This window comes from Aythya marila, assembly GCF_965140915.1.
Source record: "Aythya marila genome assembly, chromosome: 4".
In the NCBI taxonomy this organism is placed as follows: domain Eukaryota; kingdom Metazoa; phylum Chordata; class Aves; order Anseriformes; family Anatidae; genus Aythya; species Aythya marila.
Genome location: NC_139045.1, coordinates 63,289,594 through 63,312,718, shown reverse-complemented (window position 1 = coordinate 63,312,718; position 23,125 = coordinate 63,289,594). Strand labels below are relative to the sequence as shown.

At 38.8% G+C, this 23,125-nt stretch overlaps 1 protein-coding gene across 1 annotated transcript; it reads right to left on the bottom strand.

Annotated features, from left to right (window-relative positions):
• Nucleotides 1-1,824: 1,824 nt before the first annotated feature.
• Nucleotides 1,825-21,177, bottom strand: WDR1 (WD repeat domain 1). Its single transcript, XM_082759277.1, has 15 exons — nt 20,994-21,177; nt 20,720-20,841; nt 17,052-17,142; nt 13,978-14,125; nt 12,305-12,485; nt 10,371-10,448; nt 9,943-10,023; nt 9,591-9,824; nt 8,660-8,747; nt 7,230-7,386; nt 6,471-6,558; nt 4,906-5,016; nt 4,269-4,442; nt 2,998-3,142; nt 1,825-2,686 (listed from the first exon to the last, which is right to left on the bottom strand). The coding sequence occupies exons 1-15, from the start codon at nt 21,007-21,009 to the stop codon at nt 2,577-2,579; spliced, it is 1,824 nt and encodes a 607-aa protein (XP_082615403.1). The 5' UTR covers nt 21,010-21,177; the 3' UTR covers nt 1,825-2,576.
• Nucleotides 21,178-23,125: the final 1,948 nt, after the last annotated feature.

The following is a 23,125-nucleotide window of genomic DNA, read 5'->3' as shown; positions in this document are numbered from 1 at the left end:
TGCAGTGCGTATTAACATGGGCAGCAGGAGAAATTCTTGGATTCTCTGCTTAGAAACGTAGCTTCAAATATTCAGTTCCAGGATCCCATGGCTTTGGCTCTTTGCTTAAGAATAATAGCATGAACAAGATTTTCAGGCAGTTATCCTCACTCCAAAAAGATGCCCTAATGCTTAAAAGCAAACAAAAAAACACATTTAGTAGATCAGCCGTGCCACAACACATTGCAAGTCTATGCATAATTTTCACCATCATGTGTCTAACTTTCTATAAACACTTCCAAGCCCAAATGATTTATGATGTCCTTTACCTTTCTGTTTACCCATTGCCAATTAAAGATGTCATTTGGATTCCACAGAACAGCTGCTGCTAGTTTCTGGCTGAGAGCATAGACCAACTTCTTGGAAGGCCAATGTTCTGTACAAACACAGCAGAAATGGAAGAAGCAAACAGGATTAAATGGCAATGTTGAAGGGGGAGGGGAGAATCCATGCACTACAGCCTCATGAGGAACTGCTGGTCACGTTAGTTTTCTAAATCTAACCCTGGCCTAATTAAGCCACGTTTTCACTGTAAAGCAGGCAAGCTGCCAGTCGTGGTGAAGTGAAACCTGCTTTCAAGTAACTGTCAGCTAGAAATTAAAGCACATGCATGCTTGAAACAGAAACCTTTACTCTTCAATGGGCTTGAGAAGCCAGGTTTGGTCAGGGCTTCAACTAGCATAAAAAAAAAAACAAACAATTAGCCTTCTAATAGAGCAAGTGTTTTTTTTTTTTTTTCTTGTCATCGCATTCCTTCATAAAGTATCTCACCTATTTCCTTTCACAGTCACTACCACCCATACACTACTACTGAAGAAACTAATTGTCAGTTCATGGAAATCAGTCCACACCCAGTCTATTGTTTGGTTTTTTTTTTGTTTTTTTTTTTTTTTTTTAGAAGAGGTCAAGGGGTTGAGAACTTGCCTGTAGAGCATTTTGTCATGAGCTGTCACAGACAGAACAGGGGTGTAGGAGAAAGGGAACAAAAAAAATGGATGTATGATAGCTGAAATAATCGCTATTTGTCCAGCCAAGCCAGTGGCTTCTGTTACCACACATACGTTTTATAGTCAACCTAACAGCAAAGGCTCTGTTTTCACCTAGAACCCTATTTCCACATAGATAGCTCTAGAAAGGTCAGCAGTTTCTTTGGAAAAGGTGCTTTGCTTATGTAGCCAAATACACATCCACTATTTGTTCCCCCTTTAAAAAAAAAACACATAACATGATACATCTGACATTGTAAGTTATCAGTGAAAGGCCCAGTGGAAGAATTTTTATTTGCTGTACAATTAATCAATAGAAATATAACTAATAAGAAAAACAACATACAAATCCACACAGAAAGGAAAGCTTAGTAAAAACCAAACCAATAGTGGAGGGGTGACAGTGATAAAGACTTAGAGGAAAGTTTGGAAAAAAAAAAAAAGTATTCCAAGGTTGTGGACACCACCAACAACTTTTGGCCAATAGAGATGGTAACAAATCCTACTACATTGCACCAGTGCCCTCCTCCAGCCTGGCTGGACTGTTAGCATCAAATCACTTACATGTGCTGTAGAGTGCGAGAAGGGAACTACACACAAGAGCATGATCTGTTTGCATTAGATAACAGCTTACATGCAACTGTTCTGTACATGCGGATCCATAGAAGTTACTTAGCAAACATTATCTCCTCAAAAAGCACTTCGAGTCGTAACAATGCTTCACTTAGTTTAATTCCTGTACTTTCAAAAAAGGGTGGTAGAAGTACTGCATTTTTTGTGAACAATAACATGCTTCTCCTCCTTCAAACAGAAAATATCTTTAATCTTTGAAACAGATTTTTCTGACACTGAAATGACTAGACATTCTTATTCCATGAAAGTAACAAATGTGTTTTCGAAGCAAGAAGTTGCCACAACAATTATTTGTAAACATTATACCCACAACAGTAAGTACATCAAAACCCCACACTTCCATCCTAAAATAAACCACAAAGCTTTGACATGAAATACATAAAAAGTTTATTATGTATGTACCCCATTTTGTTATCTGGAGGAGAAAATCTGAGGCAACAGTTTGGTGCAGTACAGAGAAGCAAAGCAATATACAGTAGCTGCACACAGCTTGATTGGTTTCAGATCACAACTAAATATTCTTACTATGACCGTTAGTACAGAAATGTTCTGTAATTAGAAAAAATGAGAAGTATTACTCTCATGCTGTACAGTCTCATGTTTCTTGGTTAGAAAAGAACGAGTGATTGAGTTTGAATCTTTCACGCCTGAATCTTTCACGCCAACTTGCTAGGCTGTTGCCTCTGGAATGTTCAGCACAAAGGTTAAGCTCCAGACATAATTTAAGTGCTTTTCATGTGCAAACTGTTACTGGCTAAAGCTTTCAAAGTACATTTAATTACAGATATGAACACCCTGTAAAGATATGAGGATATGATAGCAGACCCAGAGGCCAATACAGATTCTTTAAGAGAAATGCTATGTTCCGCTGCAGTAGTTCTAGTCCCTGATTAGGTCCTTCCAAAGAGACGGCTTATTTCAATTGTAGGAGATAGACCACGCTTTGACAGAAGCATCATGGGATGTTGTTACCAGAGTATGTTCATCCAACCATGCCAAGCCACTTACATGATGTAGTCTGTGAGCATCTGTATGGCAGCGAGAAATAAGAAAATAATTAGGAAGGCCAGGCTGACAAAACTTCAGCACATATTCCAAAAGTGATTTTCAGCTGCATTAAATACTAGTACTGTATTTTGTTACTACATAATAAAAGAACATAACAGAACATATCTAAAACAGCCAGCTAAGCTATATGGAGGAGATTAACATGAAGGCTAAATTAGCTTGGGAACATACACAGCAATTTATCTGCTTACTGTACAGTTTTAGAAAACAAGCACCATGCAGGATTTTAAGACTAGCAACTTTTAGAAGTAAGATTTTGAAGCAAACATACCTGGTATTTTGACTCTGGTCTCTGGATCACCTACAGTCCAAACATATACCATCATATCCATGCCTCCAGAAGCAAAGTGTTCATTATCTGGTGACCAGGCAATACAAACAATTTTTGCATGGTGTCCATAGAAGACATTATGTTCCTATTTGAAAGATAACAGGGATACAGCATCATTTCATTAGTTCCAGCTACTGCAAGAAATCACTGGCTTTCAATGTATAGCATCACAGAAATAAACAATTATAATTTTAATGTGTATCTAAAGGTGCAGATGGATGCCCTAAGCCAAGTGCTGACTTCTTTTGATCAAACTTTAAATAAATGGCATAAAATGTATATAAAAATCCAGACCTTCTGTAAACAATTTGAAGACTTTCTACGAAACATGGATCTGTAAAGGGCACATACAGCAAGTTACTTTTTATTTAGAGGCCTTTAAAATAACCCTTCAGATGTTTCCAGAAAGAAAAACGCTTTTAATTTTTTACTTAGAAACTAAAGTGGTTTTTTTTGGAATGTCATACTGAATTTTCTATTTCAGTGTGGTTTCAGTAAAAACGACTTTAGAATGCCGATTCACATATTGGCTACTCAGCTGAGAAGCAGCAATTGCCTGTTACTTGGCTCTTGGTGAAAGGACAGATTTAAGGACAGAACAAGATTCCCTGCCCTACTATATATCCCTTTTGGTGTTTAGTTCTTACCACAAAGTTGTATGCCACGGCCAGCAAAGTTACATCGCTAAGTCTGCTTTATTCACTTCATTAAAATTTATTGCACTGCAGAATTCTCATCAAATTGGGCCTGCATTCTTATCTATTGTACAGAAATGCACACAATTTCTCTACTTGATATGCATGCAATCCATTGACTTTTGAAAAAAGGCAAGAGAACTCCATGCTACTGATTCAGCTGACCCAAATATGGAACCTGCATACTTTGTAATCTTTTGTATTTAATTACCCCTAGGCTGTGGAAACCTCACCCTTTTCCCTACTCCACCCTATTTGTTATTAGACTGAACTTGAGCATTTTCATAGTAACCAACTTATGCTGTACATTTCCTCACCTACTCTAACAATCTGATGGCTTCACATAAGCTGCTGTGAAAAGAAACACTATCCCAAGACATCAACTAAAGTCACAGGAACACCAAATACACATTTGCAATTTAACAATTATGTCCACTAGCTACACATTCCACAACAGATTTAGCTACAAGATGCCAGCGTTTGTTTTTAAACAAAAAAAAATGCAGCATTTCTTACCGCATAGCCATCAGTGACACTAAAGACAGTGACAACTTTGTTTGCATCACAGACTGCAAGAAAGGCACCATCGTGAGAATATGCCAGGTCAGTAACAGGACCTTTAGCTTCCAAAGACTTATCATCACTTTTTAAAGAGGTTCCTTGGATTGAATACAAACGGACATTCCCATCCTGCAAGTTAAAAGTGGAGAAGAGTGGAAGGTACAGAAATAATCACTGTACAGTAGAAACAGGAAGGCTCACCGAGCTTCTGGGCTGTTTTCATCAATTCCATCTGGTACTGCTTATATTGAGAAACAGTTTAAAGAACTGTCATTTATACTGGCTGCAGTCCAACAAGTCTAGAATACAGTACTGAAGAATTTGCCTACTTTAAGCTTGCAACTGAGTAAAAACATTTTATAGACACTGAAGACGAGATGGGAGAAATGAAATAAAATGTTGGTCACAGTGGTAGAAGAACCTAGGCTTTCATTCCCCAGGAATACCAATTATACATAGGTTACTTATTACAATACTGCTGTTGTTACAACCTGCTATCTACTACTCAACACAACAGACCTACTATTGTTAAAGGCTTCTGTTACTGGTGCAAGTATTCACAGAAGTACAATTTTAAGAAGTGCAACCTTACCGTTCCTCCCACTGCTACTGTACCTCCTCCAGGGTGAACAGCTACAGCTTCAGGCTCATAGCCAAGGTCATCAATTGCAAAACATTTTTTCTTATCTTTCATCAAGACAATCTGTAAATAAAAATCAGTTACTATTAAGATCATTCTTCCAAGCGCCCAATACACAACTATGACTAACCCACACTGCTTAGTCACAAATCCACTCTGACCACTCAGAAGTTTACTATATTCTGATCCTAAGGGAACTGATTCACTCCTTTAAAAATTAAAGAAGGCCTGTGTGGTGACTAAGTACTCTAGTACAGCAGATTAAGCATTCTACATTAGGTAGCACAGTGCATGCTCTACTGCATTCAGCTTTACCTCACTTGGTCAGAACAGAAAAGAAACATGGATAAAGTAGTATTTTTAGCAGTGCTCACTCCCTGCCCAGTTCACTATTAAAGGAAGGGATGCAAGACCAAATTAGCTGCACATTAATACTGCAGTATTACATTTTGAGGGCTATCTCCTATCTAGATTTATGTAACAGACAACTAGAATTATAACTCACATTGGAAACAGGTTTGGACAATATTAATGAAAAGCCTAAGCATAGAACAAGTATCCAAATAAGGAAAAAAAATATCAGAACTTCAGCAGGCTTTGATACAAGATTGCCTTGATGATACAAATCCTTCTGGAGTATTGTGATCTGAATACTGCTGACAAGCAAATTAGAGCTATCCACGCTGAACAGCATTTTTTCAATTGATTAGTTGCCAAAAAAAATGCAGCAGCAAGATGCAATTTTTCCTCCAGAACTGCCTCACTGAACAGCACACACAAGAGCATTACTTGGAAGTTAATATTCTTGCATAAACATAGTGCTTAATCCATATAATCTTTAGAAAAGAATCAACTAAGAAAATCACTCAAAAAAAAAAAAAAAAACATACACCAGAGAAGTCTTAAATACTACCAAAGATGTTCTTAAGGCCAGCATAGTACATAGAGGTAAGTGTGCTTACTCCAGCAGTTACATGATCAAGTTAATTTTATTGCCTTGCCCTTTTCTGCCCTCCCTCTCTTCTTTATCCTCTTCCCCAGAACTCCCCTTCTCTCTCCAAAAAGATAATGAGTATGGAGAATGGAATCGAGAATAATGAACTTGAATGAGACAGCAAATCAGAATCTCTCTTTAATCAGTACCTGAGAGGATTTATTTCAGACAGACTTATATCCAACAGTCAAGACGTGCCTATTTAGCTTCCAATTCAGCAGGTAAACAGGGCTCTTTTCTCCCTGTTTCAATTTAGACTTGGTGCAGCCTTCCAGCACAAAACTGTACTGATAATGAATTCAGATGTATGCACACAAGAGACTACATTAAGTTTAAATCCATACATAAGACCATTGAATTAGTAGAAGAAGAAAAGGCAAGGCTATCATAAGGGCTCATTTAATTATGTTCTCTGAAGTTCTTGCTAACAATCCCACACTAAACAAGTTAGAAGCCATCTTGTTACCATACACTGCATTATTAACAGAGCAGTTGTGTTGCAAGTCCAGAAGTGAATACTTACTTGTCCAATGCATAAAACTACAGTATAACCACCAGGACCCACAGCTAAACATTTTGGCTGAACATCCATTTTCACAGCATCCTGGCCACTGGAGGAAGGTGTAGTAGGGTAGAGAAGCAGGAAGGGCAAAACAGAAAAAAATATTCCAAACTTAATATTATTGAATAATCAGTTTTAAAATAATCACCTAATAATGATCTTCACTGATATGCATGAAAAGTTTTAAAATCTGCAAAGTTGCCTTACTGACATTCTAAAGAGTAAACATATCTTAATCATGTAGTATACTTTCTAAGTGAAAGTCAGTGTTACTACATTACTACACTAGAGTATGAATTTTGGATGTAACTAGGTGATCTTAATACAATTCTGTAAAGGTTTTTTTTTTCCTTCAGTTGCAGTTTTGATGAAGAAACAGCTGTATCCCAGCCCTCCTAAAAAGCTGCTTATTAACAGTATTCCTGTGTATTAATGAATCAGAGTAACTGACACCCTTCCCACCATCCCCTAAGCCACCTGATACAGGCAGATACCTATCTAACCTGAGGAAGGGATAAGACTAAGCAAAAAGTCTGGGATGCATTTCCCTTTGTCACAGAAAAAAGCAAGGTTGGTGCAGCAATCATTTCTACAGTTTCCATGGTAACTTTAAACCTGAATAAATTGCAGCATAAAATTATATACCCCATAAGTCAATAAAACGGTTGCTGTAAAATAAAAAAGACTTCAATATTACAATAAAAGATAAGTTTAACTAACCTGTAGTCCCTCTTGCTAAGGTTAGTATAGCGCACAGTATCATCCATACTGCAGGTGACCAGCTGATCCATTTCATCCACTGCCATTCTAGAAACCTGGTTTGTATGGCCCTTCCCAGAAAAGCCATCATTCTCTCCAGTGTCTGAATCCCAATAATGTACACACAGAATTAAGGAATATTTGAAGATGCCAATGCAGTCAGATATAGAACAACATCCCAATTAAAAAGTTAAATAGCTTATATAATAAGAAAAACTGAGGTCAGAAGTAGCCCCTAGAGACTGTTTAGTCCAAACTTTTGCTCAAGTCAGGTTCAGCTAAAGCAGATTGTACATTCAATTGGGTTTTGAGCATCTCCAATAATGGAGTCTCTACACTTTCTCCAGGAAACCGATGTCAGTGTTCAATATCCCTCACACTATTTATTAAATGAAATTCTGATGTTCTATAATAAGCTAAACAAGTTCTTACAATTGATAGTAAATACTGGAACAATTAGCATTAGGTCTGAGAACTCAAAGTACTTTTGAAAAGAATTACAGTTAGAAGTCCTGCAACATTGGCTTTTCCTCATAAGAAGTATTAACATCAGTTTGAACTATTATTTTGTACTAGAGATTTGCTGAGAGCTAAGTCCTTTATTTTGTGATGGTTTCTGCCAGTGTAATGCCATTTTAATGCATCATGGCAAGCTGGACTGCAGTTTTATTTATAATCTTCAGAATGTTGAAGAAAAGCCAACAGTCTTAGCTAAATACACCACAGCCTCACCCTTTACCCTTTAGGGATCACTCTGCATTCCCAACATTTTGCTTCAGAAAAAAAGCAGGACTGGAATCGAATCTTAAGAGAAGTACAAGTTCTCAAGTACTGAGAAAGCCTAGTGACATTTGGGATATCAAAGAACAGGATTGGTATGTCACAGAATATGTCACCTGAATACAGGTGGGAAGAACTACTGTAAGAAGTGCTTATTACTAGGTCAGAGGGAGATCGAACAAGAGTTTATCATCTTCCTTGGCCTGAACACCTAAAAAAACAAAACAGATGACTTCCAGCTCACGCTGGAACTTATTTACTGCATGTAACAGCAAGCAGCAGCAATACATATTTAGCATGTGTAATCAAGTATATACAGAAAGTTACAAGAGGCTAATTTGTATATTTATTTACTTCTCCATTCTAACAATCTACCTACCACAAAGTAGTGAGAATTGGCAATTAGGAATTGGCATGTATTTAGCAGGCAAATTTAAAGGCAAACAGTAAAATAAGATGGGGAAGACAAAGTAGACAAAGTAAGTTTCTTCAGCAGATATAAATTGTGTTCAATAAAGATAATTTTTGTCTTTGGTGAAGCATTTTTTTCCTAACAAGCTTTCTTGGACTATTAGGTTAAAACAAGTATCACGTTATTATTCAAAGGATATTAATATGACCATCATTACTGCCAGAGTAAATATAGGACTTTCCACCATTTTTATGCACTGTAAGACACTGAATTGATTTACTATGACCCTGTGAATAGGAGACAAATAATTATTGATGGGCAATTTTTCATTTTAACATCCATATATAAGTTCAAATCTATTTGAGAAGAATTAGAGGTTATTCAGAAAGTAACATTTATAAGCATTAAAGGTCGCCCAGAATACAAACCACTAATTAGTGAAGCCACTTTACTACTGCAGTATCGCTATTTACATGTACTACTCATTAAGGAGAAAAAAATAAGCACTGTGAATACCCCTATTACTTAAAGACTGCTAGCTAGGCCAAAATACTTTCACAGCCTTTTCATAGGCAAAGTTTACTTTTCAAGCACTTTACAATTCAGATGAAGATTAAATGTGGTTGTGCACCCACACCAGCTGCCAGAATTATAGTAGCAGTAGCAAGAATCTGGGACATCTGTTTCTAGTTCATGTAAAAATGTAAGTTCCCGTGAGAGTGCTGTGTCAGCGAACTCTATAATTCCTAAAATTAAAGCTCACTTGTATAGTAACCCTAGTCACCTTGTTCACAACACAGTGGCTCTGGTTGACTGAGACATCACTGGCAGTTTTCTATCTATGCTGTATTCTTCTCTCATCTGAAGAATGCTTAAAGCTACTACAAAAGAAAAATTTGATAACCTTAATCGAAATCAAATCAGTCTGTATATATTTGCACAATATCACTGCACATAACATTGTAGCTTTTTGATTTACATGACTTGGGATAGTCAGTCACATATAGCTTGTTTGGCAATGCTCATTTAACAAAGCCATCTGTCAGCGCTCAACTATTCCATCTAGACAACTTCAATCACCAAACCACTTATCAGAGAGACTCTGGTGTGACAATGTAAGTTTCACCTACCTTTATGACACGTAAAGGTTTATTTGGATTGTTCTTGTCCAGATAATTAATATAGCCAGAGAGGGAGATAGTCAGTAAGTGGTCTTTCTGCCACAAGCAACCCAGCTGCTGATCCAGCACGTTTGATCCCATGTTGAAAGTATTGACAACAGAATTAGCACCAACATCCCAGATTTTAGCAGTTTTATCTCCAGAAGCAGAAAGCAACTGGCTACTGTCAGGGCTCCAACTAATCTGTAAAAGCAAATGCCACCATAAGATAGTAAATGCATTTATTATTGCAAGACTTCACAGTCCATGAACTTTGGAATGAAACAGCACGGATCATTTGCACAAATGAAGTGATACTTACAGCATAAATACCTCCATCATGAGCTTTGCCTCCACCAAGAGCACACACTTTCTCTCCTGTCTTCCCATCATAGATGAAAATCTTAAAAGAGCACACATATCACAAATAGAAAATCAGTAACAGGAGAAAAAACACCGAAGAACTAGAACATTGGTACTTGCATTGCTCATGTTCTTTTGTTACAAAGCACACTTCCTGGCTTATTAAGTAGCAGATTTTTGAAGAGGCTCAAGTATTCCTGCATTGGATATTTAAGCCTGAATCAATAAGATGACAATTCTAAATAAGCACAGTAAGCCACCCTGTACGTTGGATCCTGACATTTGAAATTGTGGGACATGTAACATTTTTAACTCCCTCTGTGATGGCAGCTGCTTAGCACTGTTGTCAGGGGTAAAAATCACTACAGAAAGTTACTTGTGTTTTACCTGGCCATCTGCACTAGCTGTAGCAAATCTGTTCCCATCAGGAGAAAATCTCACACAGTTCACAAACCGCGTATGGTCCTGTAGAAAAGAGAACAACCAGTATACAAGATAAGAGACTAGTTTACATAGGAGATAATCCAGTAACAATGAAGTTCTTTTATATTCAAGCCATAAATTAGTTATGTAGGAGATGCCTGCTGTAGAGAATACTGCTATTCAGTTTCTCAAGAACAAACCAAGCCTCTATCTGAAGACCATGCGAATCAACAACAGCCCAGGGAAGAAACCATTGGATATTGATGTAGTTCACACCGCTTGCACAATACCAGGTGAATGAGTAACCTCTGTATCAGGGATATGTGGGGGGGGGGGAAAAACTCAGGTGCAGCCTATATGCAATCATAGGATTCCTGTCCTCAAGTCAATTCTTCTGCAGCATTCTCTAAAGTTTGACTTACTTCATTGTCCAATGGAATCTTGCACACAGAAAAGTATTTTATGCTTATTATTGTAAAAAAAAACAAAACAAAAAAAAAAAAAACAGAGCAGTGAAGAATAAATTGTTCACTGGAATTCCAATTCTGGGAGACTGCAGTCATACTAGCTCTGAAATAACCAGGTAAGACTGATGTATGCTCCGCAAATAGGCCATTTACAAATAGGAGACTATTCGAACGATGTTAACTAGAAAGCACACATTAAATAGGAAAGCACCGCAATGAGGCCAAAGCTCCCATGCAAAGAGATTTGGAAGACTATTTTTAGTATTATAAAAGGCAGGTTCTAACCTACTTTCTTTGATTAAATACATTTTTCACCCCCACAATACCTCAAGCTTCAATCTAAGCCATTTAACAGCCTGTACTTGAATCCCATACAGCAACTCAAATATCACTTTAAAAGGAAGGCTCCAGCGCATACCAGTCTGAGCAGCACTGGTAAGCAATTCAGACCTCACAGCTCCAGAAGAACCAGCTTAGCAAAATGTAAGTATCAACTTAAGTTCAGAAATATATTAGGCAACTACATCATTTCATTGGATTGCAGAGCTCAAAACAATTCCTTTTCTAGAACTGGAATGGAATCCTTACTAAAGTCAATGTATGAAGCTTACTCAAAGCACATACTTATGAAAATAAGTCCTACTACTGTCGTTTTTAAAAAAGAGCCAATAAGTATTTGGAATTTACTATTCCAATAAAATCCAGTATCTCTGCAATACTGTTTTTTTTTTTTTTTTTTTTTTTTTAAGACACGTTTTATGGCATCAGAAAAAGCTACACAAGTTCTTGGCTTTTTTTTTTTTTTTGCCTCAAGTAACAATGACTGTCTTAAATGTGGTATTTCCAGGCTTCATTTCAGTTATGAGATTTCAATTAGTACAATAAAAAAGTAAGAAAATGTAAAAACAGAAAATTGAGTTCTACGAGTATTGCGTATATATTTTCTGTGGCTAGTTACATTTCAAAACACCTCCTCTCACCCTTTCAAAGCTGCCTTGGGATTTAAGATTTAAGCATTCTTAAGCAGATTGGGAAATTCCACTCACACAACCACTTTTCTTGAATCAAGCACCTTGAAGTCTTAAGAAACACTACGCATTTCTCTGTCAGGAAGAAGAGCTCATGGAGCACCACAAGGGCAGATGAGAATTCCTACTGCTTATGCTATGAAAGAGGATGTAAGGCCAAAATTTAAAATGCTTCAGGTTTTCTTCTTAAGAAATTATCTTTTTTGGTTTTGTAGGCTTGAGCCAAGCCTTCAGTTATATACAAACATGGGTTTAAGACAGACACGTGACACCAACTATGGCTCAAAAGAGGGAATTAAGAACTTATTAAAACTAGTTGTGACAAAAACCACAAGCTTTTTGTAAAGCTTTTAGTTAATTTGGTACACAGTTTAATATAACCGTAACTAAGCTTAAAACTCACACTTAGTGTAAACTTGAATTTGAATGGAGGTCCCTCAAAGAAAGCAGCACAGTTGTCATCACTGCCAGTTGCTAGACGATAAGGTCTTGTTTGTTTTATGTCCACACTGTTGATCACTTTGTTGTGTCCAGTGATCTCACCAACAGACGAACCACTATCCCACAGGAACACTGCTCCAAATCTAGTTAGAGAAGTACACATTAAGTATAATTCATAAAAGTTACATTTAGATCAATTCCTTGATCATCTGCAAACAGCAGATTCGAGTGCACTCAAAGAAATTAGGTCATCTCATTAATCTCATGCAACCACATCACAGTTCCCTGAAGGATATTTAAGATCTTGCTGGAGATAGAACCTAGACTTTAATAGCAGACATTTGCTGAAAAGGTCAGACTAACTTTTTTTTTTTTTTTTTTAAATGTACGGAGCTTTTACAAATCAGAGATCCCGAAGATATTCTTCAGCAAGTCTACTGGTTTATAAGAGAAAGCACTAAGTTATGCCAACTACCTAGTCACTACACAGAACTCAGAGAGCTAGGATAACAATAGCATCAGATCAATTATCTGACAATTTAGTCCAGGTTGGGTGCCATCACTTTTACAACAATTACTTAAAGATATAAGGAATCATTTTTGCCTTTTTTAAAAAAAAAAAAAAAACACCTTAAATCAGTATAGTCAGTACAATGGCATTTAAATCAGTATAGTCAGTACATGGCATTAAACTATCAGAAAATCACTATTTAAAATAGGCTCTGTAGGATGACTTCTGCATTCAACAGAATGACTTCTGCATTCAATTCCAGTTTTGAAGTACACACACCAAATATGAAAGAGTCCAGTTTCTTAATGCAGAAGAACAAAATTTCTACAGTACCTATCAAGGGGCAGGTAGGGGTGAAGGGACAGACAGGGACAAAGAACATCTCTGCAATATCAGGACAAGGTTTTTAAGAAATGGTACAGGAGGTGGGGAACAGGACCATGCTATGTTTTTCAGACATTTGGATATGAGACTACTTGGTATGGACTCTGCTTTAGAGATCTGCCAGTCTTTAAACATGAAGGACAAACCTAAGTGAAACAGACACCTTATTTAGTCAGACAAGGACAACTGGTTGCAATTTTAATCAACACAGTAATACCTAAAAGTATGGGAGTGTTGCTGGGTGAGAGAATTCAGATACAAGGTTTTCTTTATTTGTAGTCTTATTCAATTGTATCCTCAATTTGAGAGGGGTTAAAGAAGAGGAAGAGAATCTACTTGTGGCTTTTCTTTCCTACTCTGTCAGAATCAGACAAAGAAATCCCCAAAGAGTCACACTGAACAGATATTTAATACAATATCACCCCTAAAAAATAAGCAAACCCACACAATTTAAACTAAGCTATTGTAACTGCTTTAAACTAAGCTACTGTATTTTCTGAGTACCTCTACAGCTGTCAAATACTTCATAAAGTATTCTGCTGCAGAACAGGACATTTTGAAGTCTAAAGAGGGAACAAACCACGATTTCCTGCCTCTGAAGAAGGAAAAGCTTTCTGCAAAGAACCTGCTTTGCTAGATTACAGAGGTTTACAGTGTGAATATTTATACACACACAAATACATATGCATAAATACACAGACATATGTACAACTTATACAAAATACAAAAGAATTACTTACTTTTCCCTTCCTTCTCCAACCACAGCAATTCTCTTGCTGTCTTCAGTCCAGGCAAGATCCTTGATTTTTCCAGCAAATGGCTGATACTCATACTTCAGTAAGTGTTCCTTCTGTGTAGTATCCCAGATTCTTAGCTTTCCAGAGACATCTGCCATAATAAAGCAGAATATAACTATTGTTCCAGCATGACTCGGTCACATGACTCAACAATCTGCCAGGATACAAATTTTCAGCTACACTGAACATTGGTACTAGGGACCAATCTTATCTCAACAACCACAAATCACTTGATTTAAGAATGCTGAAGACTACATCTGTTTCACTGATGTATGTTTTTAACCAGATTATTTAAGGCTCAAGACATGCTGCAATAAATATAATACATGTAAAGAACTTTTGAGAACATGATTAAAATCACATAGTAAAGAGCAGGTAGGCATTTGCATATTACATGTCTGTGTTACCAAAAAAATGAAAATCCCCCACCAACTACAAGATGGCTCACACATGCTACTTTGGAAAGTAAGCCACCCTACCCTACAATAAGAAAGGAAACTGGTGGACAGTGGCTGTTGTACTAAAATTCACATTTCAACTTTTTTGCACCTTTGTAGCAAACCCATTTTGCATGTAAATATAAAGATATATAGAGAGAGGTATGAAGAGACCTCTACCCATAAAGCTCTACTCATGCACACATCAGCGTGCTTTTTCTATACAAAAGCATGTACGTGCTTATTTGTGCAGGTATCCACATGCAGCTTCTAGATTATTACAAAGAAATCTAACAGTATCAGAAATGCTAATGACACAAGCAGCAGATGCAACAAATCCTAACAATCTAGGGCAACATAATCCCAGCTGCCTTGGTCATTATTTCCTTTAAGTATTACACAAAACTAGAGCTTTCTTCCATTTAGAAGCAATTACCGTGGTGCAACACTGCAACCAGCAGAATTGTTCTATGCACAGACAGGTTTACATATCTGTAACAAAGCCCACACAGTGGATCGTGTGTATTGAACCCTTCATAAAAAACACTTTTTAGAATAAACTATATGTTAAAGGCCTATCTTCCAGCACAGCAGAGCTCTTTTGAGTATCAGTGCATCTTTATAGCATGGACATACAGCATCCCTTTATCTTTGGGACCTGCCCATTGACTCACCTCCTTTACTTCTGCTAAAAGGAGAGATTTAGAACCCTTCATTTTACAGAGAATGCTTTTGTAGTTGAATTTAAGTTCAGACTTCAAAATCTGTTTGTTTCGTCTATTAACAGATAGGACACGCAGCTTTGTCTTATCTCACATTACTATGTCTCTTATGACACCAATAGGGAAGAAGTTACCTTAAAACCCACAAAACATATTGCCAAAGATCTGTCTCATGAAGCATTAATGCAGGCTGCATACGTAATGCAAACTTATAGAGAAGTGAGTCTTACATGTTATACTTCAACAAGCTTAAAGAGTCTTGATACTGTCTTCAGACCCAATGCTCAGCAGTATCATGAAACTATAAGTGACATACAGAAGACAGTTTTTAAAGGAAATATTACAGCCTAAGGTTGTTTACCGGTGTAGGACAAACAACTTCTAAAGTAAAAAAAAAAAAACAAAAAAACACAAATGAGTAATTCCCCTAGAAGCAAGGCGCTTCCTTACACTGATCACGAATGAAAGACATCTTTTCGGATCAAGCTAGGCATATATAACCTATTTTACAGAAGACTGAATCTACATTGTCACAAGAACAAAATAGATGGTTATCCTGAGGGTTAAGTACAGCAAAAACCTACAGCACAAAGTTGGTAGAATAAAGAATACAAGCTCGATTTTAAGAAGGTACTCGGTTTGACATATGGTCCACACACAAGACTGAGCCAAGAAAATCCTGGCTTTCGTTCCCTTCAGACAAGGAGGGGAAAAAAGGAACAACAAAAAATATAAAAACCTAAGGCTGTGTTATCAGTGTTCTTAAAGCTCTCCAGTATTCAGAAGATACATATTCTAATACAGCTTTTGGATATGCAGGAAAGGATAGGTATTTTACAAATTCAGAAGTGTTGTACCCATAAAATTGGTGAGAAATTCATGAACTACTAAGGCCTGTGTGAAGGAGTCTAGACTCACTAAGGGGTACATATTCAGAACATTTATTTTCAGCAATAGTAACTGATCTGTTACTTCAAACCAGGAAGTTTTGCTCTATTTGGGCCCACTAGTTGCTTCTCAAGTGTTTCTAATTGACAATGGCATTTTTATATTTTTTTTAATATACAAATTGATTGCAATTCTAAGAAATGGAGGTTGCACGTTAATATTCTTCAACTGTACACCAAGTCCTCCTGAAAAGAATGAATTATTTGAACCAAGCTGCTGTTAACATGGGTTTTAGTTCTTTGTAAGTCATCAAAAACTGCAGCCATTTTTGCTAATAATCCAGAAAATTCATGCAGAAGGAAATTCACGTTGTCCATTCTCAGATATTCATTCACATATATACATTTCACAGAAGTTTAGAATCTGCCACTCTCCCTGTTAACTTACCAGGGAAAGCCTTTTTTAGTTTGTGTTACAGCTGTAAGAAAAATGATGCTAAATCTTGCCAAGTTCTGTCAGGAAAAAAGGGGCTATAGAAACAAAATGAGTATACTCTTCCCTCACCCCTGAAGTATCTAAGTATATTAATGGGAAGAAACAGTAGCCCCATATTTCAGAAACAGCTTATTCTGCTGCATGTACAGACGTCATTTATTACACCAAGCTTTCTTCTCTTTAACTTTCTACTTTGTAAAGCTGATTTCCAGGTTCCTTCTGATTTAAGCATCAATTTTAAAAAGACCAAGCAGGAAACAGAACTCAATGCTTTAGAAAGAGGTTAGAGGAACAACTGCACGAGTCCTTCCTTCCTCCCTCACAAACTGCCATTGCAGCACGTCACATTGGATGCATATAGTTTGGACATACATTTAAAGGTTAACTCTCCTCTGTTGTGCCAATAAGTTTTGTGCCAAGCACTTTTAACAGCTCTGCCCCCATAGCCCATCCAGCATGCGCATCAATACCTTACCTCCAGACGCTATGTAGAATCCACTAGGAGCGTACTTGGCAACTACAACCTGGTGGGCATGCTCGGTATAGATGTCAGCAATTGCAGGATTCTAATTTAAAGGAAAAAAAATGTTACTAGGTAATATTTTCTGGTTTTCATAGGAGTAAAATCAGACATTCCATGATAAAATTCATAATTTCTTCCTGCATTTCTCTCACTCTTTCCTTTAAATCAAGATATAGTCTACAACTGAGAAGAAAACTGCAGGGCACATCGCAGAAAATTGCTGTCCAGTTATGATTGAAACATCATATGCTAATTTCTAATAACTGGCACAGTTAAAGTATTTCCTCTTACAAACTAGCTGTGACCCTCTCCTCCTTTCAGTATCTGCTGAAAAGTAGAAAAACCCTCTCCAGAAGTAGCATGCCAAGCATCAGATGTCCTTTTTATGAGGCTAGCCAGGTAAGACAGCTCTCTATGTAGACCACTAAACACGAGCTGTGCTTCAGAACACACACCCAGAAGTTGTACTATAGTGGAGTATGAAGGTTCAGCAGATGGTTAACCATACTGCATGGCCGTTACTCATCAGTACACACACTCCGGATTACTCAGTAACCAATGAGCTGTGCAAGGCTTACTCATTCTTGCCAACTGAAATCTGGTTAAAAAGCTGCTAGACTAGCACAGGAAGTCTTCCCTAGTAGCAACAGCTGTACAGGAGTTCTTAAAGAAATTTGCTGCCATGCCATCGTAGTTTTATCTCTTCGGTTTTACGTGCTTTCAGAGGCTTCAGGCTGGATAATAAAACTGACTGTGCCTCAGAAGACCAATGGTGTTACAATACTGAGGTGCCACACCAAAGGATAACATCTAGAAAAAATTCTCCCAATGCCTGCTCTCAAATTAACTGCATAAACAAAAAAAAGCCATTCTGTGTATCTCCCGAACACACTGCTTAAGCTACAATGTAATGCACTACTCCTTAGAGCAGACTTTTACTGGCAGTTAACAGGCATCTTCCAGCTCCAGAAACATTATCCTATGGTCAAAACAAAAGTCCATTTTAGCTGCTGCAATAAGTACTGAATTATCCAACCAAACCAGAGAACCACCTGATGTTGTGGCATGATTCAGCTGTCCAATCAGGAAAAACTAAAGCACCTGCTCTATGCTAGAAAGAGAGTCTCTTGCTTGCACGAGTTCTTGCTGTTGCAGTACTGCTACATCTCAGGAGACAAAATATAGCTTACTCATGCAAGCAGCAGCTTTTTCATTCCTGCTTTTACATTGCTTGAGTGCATTATAGCCTTACTTAAGTCACAATTGTCTGCATTTGCAGCATCCTCATGTCATTCTCCATTTTGTGTGCAACTAGGATTTTAGCTAAGCAATACACGATAATGTTTTCCCTGAGCAATAGCTGCACCATCTCCAAGTTTAAGGAGCTCAAACCAACCCCACATTTGGTTAGTAATGGCATACATAAGTGGCTGCTGTTTTATAGCAACACTCTGAGAGTTCACAGACCTAAGGGGATGAGACTGAACGTACAGACTGACTTAAGAGGGTGAAATGTACCATTAAGATCAAATTCCCAAATTTAAAATACAGTAAAATTCAGGATATGAGGTAGAAAGTCAGAATTACCATTTTAAATCCTGTTTATTTGATTTTTTTTTGATTTATTTTTAAATTTCATGTGTTTTTCATACCAGGAAGAAAAAAATCAATTCTAAAGAGGTTTTAGGATAAGTTTGTTAGCTAGGACAAATACAGAACCTAATACCGGATTCAACTAGAAGAGAGAGCTTATGTGGCTTATTTTGAACACTGAAACCAGAGCCACGTATGAAAACAAGCAGTTAAAGTTCCAAGCTTCAAAGTAGACTTGGACCCATGAAGACAGTATAAATTATTTATGAAGTATGAAACCTTACAAATATCACTAGTCCTTCTGTCTCTGAGAGCTTCTTCATCACCACTCCAGGACATTTCCTTGTTAAAGAATGTCTCTAGCTCATGCTCACATATTAACCCTGAAGGCTATATTCATCACCACTGATTAGCTCTTAGAGGTGGGTGTTCTTCCCCTGCTTGCCAGTTCAGGTAAATTTGCATGCCAGCTTAAATAACATAAAACTGAAGGGTTTATAACTTCCATTCTCAACATCCCTTGAGAGTTTAAACAGTCTAAATTGGAACTCCCAGAGTCCCACCTTGCTTTTGCACTCAGACTTTGCAATGTGCTCTACATTCTGTCTCATGCTGGGACTAACACTGGCACCAGTCAAACCTTCAGTGAGCTGATTCAAAAAGCTAAAAGCAAGTTGTTTTCTTCCAATTCAACTCCCCAAAATAGGGTCAGAGAAGCACTAGTGACAGTGCAAGGGAGGAGGTCACAATCCGTATCTTGGGCAAGAACTGTAATGTAAGCAGAGTGGCTTTTCTCTCTTCTCTCATTGCACTGTATGCCATTACAGTGTTTAACTGGGGGTTATGGTTTCAGAAAACTGAACTTTTCTTGACACCAAGAGTGAAAGACTATTACTATAGGATAAGTACTGAGGCATTAAAACCAGATTACAAGCATGGTTTTGTTTTTCAGTGACTGAACTTAAACGGTTATCACACAAGAAGCTTACAAAGAATTAAATGTTTACTAGCATTTCTGTGTTATGACATGATTGTGAAGAAACATTTGAATACAGTGGGAGTGATGAGATATCAGGGTTTACATCCAGCTTACAAAAAGCAGAAGCAGACATCAACAAATACATTGTCGTGGAGACCCAGAAATTCCAGAGGTAGGATCTGTCCCGTTGCAGCTCTCCCCGCTGCAAGCCAAGCTTGGAGTAAGAGAGATAATTAAATCTAGGGGAGAATTTGATTTTTCTGAAGAGCAAGCATTTACTTTGATGTAAAGAATGATTTTTGAAAACCAATAGCAAGACAATAGCCAAGACATGTAACACTTCCTCCACGCTTCTCTAAGGGATGCCATCTTTGAAATCATTTAAATAACTCATCTAACATTTCCCTAGTTATCACCAAAGCAAAAAAACACAACACCAGTGAAAATGTTAACTGGGGGCATTTTAATATTCAAATGACGAGAAAAATTCCCTATGAGCAGGGTGAAGGCTCAAGGTACAGCCTGCCACAGTCAAGTACCTGACAACTGGTTTGATTCCTGGAGTGCTCACAGGGTGGGGGGGAAGCTACAGAATAATGGACTTTAAGACAGTTGTTTGCAAGTATTTGCATGCTTCTTTTACTAGCAAAAGGCCCAATAGAGGAAATAAGGAAGACTTCATATATTAGGCAAACAGAACTCTCAACTTCCTAACAGTGGCATAGGAGGAGATAAACAGGGCCAACCAGAATATACCGGTCTCTGCTGTGTAAATCCTATGCAGAGAAAGGAAGGAAAAAATGATTTTTTTGCAGATTTTTTTTTTTTTTTTTTTTTTTTACAGATTTTTGTAGCCGCTGCCCATGGCTGCACGCATGAGTCATGCACCCTTCCTATCCCCCTGCTGCCGATCACGGAGCCGCGACCTCAAATTGCGATAATTAAGCGTGAAGAAAGCCCGGGCTGCTGCGGGAGAGGGGCTGGGAAGGCAAAGCAAAGTTAGCGAGCGGGGCCGGAGCAGGGAGCGAAATAAAGCGGGATACGTTACATCGGCGTTCCTGATGACGACACATTTTCCGTTGGTATAGAGAAAATTATTGCCCTTAGGATCACCTCCGAGGATTTTGGAAACGCCTCGTTCGACCTGCGGGAGGCTGGCGAACACTTTTTCTGAGGAGAAAAAAAAAAAAAAAAAAAAAAAGGGGGAAGGGAGACAGAGAGAGAAGGCGGGTGGGGGAGAGAGAGAAGGCGCGGTCACTTGTTGCTGCCGGCGGTCCCCCGGAGCCCCCCACCCTCCCTCCTCCGCCTCGCCGGGGGCTTACTGATCTCGTACGGCATCTTCGCCCGCTCGCGGCCGGTGGCGCTGTGAAGGAAGGGAGCGGGAGGGCACTGAAGGGAGGGAAGCGCAGGCGGGCAGACCGGCGGTCGCTCGGCTCCCGCTCTGCTTCTCACCCGCCCGCCGCCGCCTCAGCGCCGCGGCCCGAACCAGGAAGCGGCCGCGCCGCGCGCCGCCCGCCGCTGCCTATGACCATATATAGTCAACTCTGCTCGCGCCGCTCCCTCCCGCCCTCCCCCGGAAATGCCGTCGGCTCGCCCGGGCACGGGCCCGCCCCGGCGCTTGGGAGCTGCAGGGCGCCACGCGGCGGCGGTGCCCGCTTTCGGGTTTGGGCGTCACCCGGCGCGCTGCGCATGCGCGAGCCGCGCCGCACCACCCAATGTTTCTGGATGGCGCATGCGCAGAAGCGGTGGTGAAGCCATGCAGGGGGACCTGTGAAGGGCGGTTGCTGGCGTTGCCATGGGGACGGCGGGTGGGTGGCGGGAAGTGGAGCTGTGAGGAGAGGGAGGTGGAGGAGCTCCTGTCACCAGGGCTTTTACCCCTCTCCCATCTTCTTGTCAGCGGCTCCCCTCGCCATGCCACATGGGCCTCTGCTTCGTGATGTGTGGTTAAACATGGCACCTAGGGAGTATTTGTCCCAGTAACAGCGACTGAGGGCACACCGGGTGTTGGTCAGAAGTTATGCAGAGCACAGAGCCTTCCTTTGGGTTTGCAAACAGCCATGGTGGTGCGTAGGGATGAAGCCGGCTGCGGTTACCTCCTGCCACACGGGCTGTGAAGGTGTCTGGCCCTTGGTTTCCTTTTGCGGTGGCGTTAAGAAGCCGCGTCCTGCCTGCAGTCAGTATTTTGTCAAAGATCAGTCCTGTCTCATCCCTCTGAAGCTTATAGTTACGCTGTAATTGTTAATAGCCAGGGTATTTTCTTGTAGTTTCATGCTATTTTATGACATTCAAGTCCAGATATTGCTCAGGTGCTTAGTAAACTGATAGTTTATCTCACATCTTACCATGAGGTAGTACCAGGTATCCGCTTAAAAACAAGTAGTAAGGAGAAACATGTGCCACCTTCACCGCTCCTTTATAAATTAGGAAAAAAATATTTTTCTCTCCTTCCAATATTATAAGTATACATCCTGAGCATACCATCAGTTCTTCGTTATACAGCGAGGTGAAGAATTTATAGCTAATTGGCAGAAGCTCCTGAAATGGGTGCTGTTTTGTGCTTTTGTCACTAACTTGCGTCATTCATAAAGTGACCTAGCACAGGGTTTTTCCCTTGTTGTGTCTCGTTTCCTTACATTACTTTTCCTTTAAATGAATGCCTAGTAAAAATCAAATTATCCATATGACGACATTTTTTTTTTGATGTGTTCATTTTTGTTGTTGTTAATAAATAAGTAAATGAATCTATACCTTTTTTATTATGCCAATATTAGACAATGAATACAAGATAAAAATTCTGCATTTGCAATAAAGTGTTTTTGTGCATCAAAGCTGTGTTATATCTTGTGTACATGAGTAAAACCTTACATGCCCAAAACGATGACGTGGTGCTTGGGTTTAGTGGTGACATTGGTGGTAGGGGGATGGTTGGACGGGATGATCCTGGAGGTCTTTTCCAACCCTAATATTTCTATGTTTACATTTTTTTAAACTACATTCATTCACAAAAAAAAAAAAAAAAAAAAAAAAAAAATTACCTCTCCCTGCAGGAATTGCATTTGTAATTTCTTAAATCAATGACCTCATAAATAATGGTCTAGGTCTGAAAGCAGCAAGTATGCCTGTGGGGACTTGTGAAAAGTGTAGGGTCAGATTTTCAGAACTGATTTATTTTTATTTTTTTTTTTAAGATTAGTATATTATTTAAGGGGCTAGAAATTAAAATCTGAAGTAGACTAGTGAGGCTCAGCACGGCAAGTCTGGAGCTTCCATTTTTTCAGCTTGTCGTATGGGATGGCATTGGAGAAGAGGTTACTTTTTTCACTGTAAAGACTTATTTTTGGTAACTTGGTTGACACATTAATAACTTTTACCTGGCCTTAGCAAATTTTTTTTTTTGCATTTTCACAGCCATCCTTATACTTTGGCAGAGTCTCGGGATTTTTATAAAGGAGAT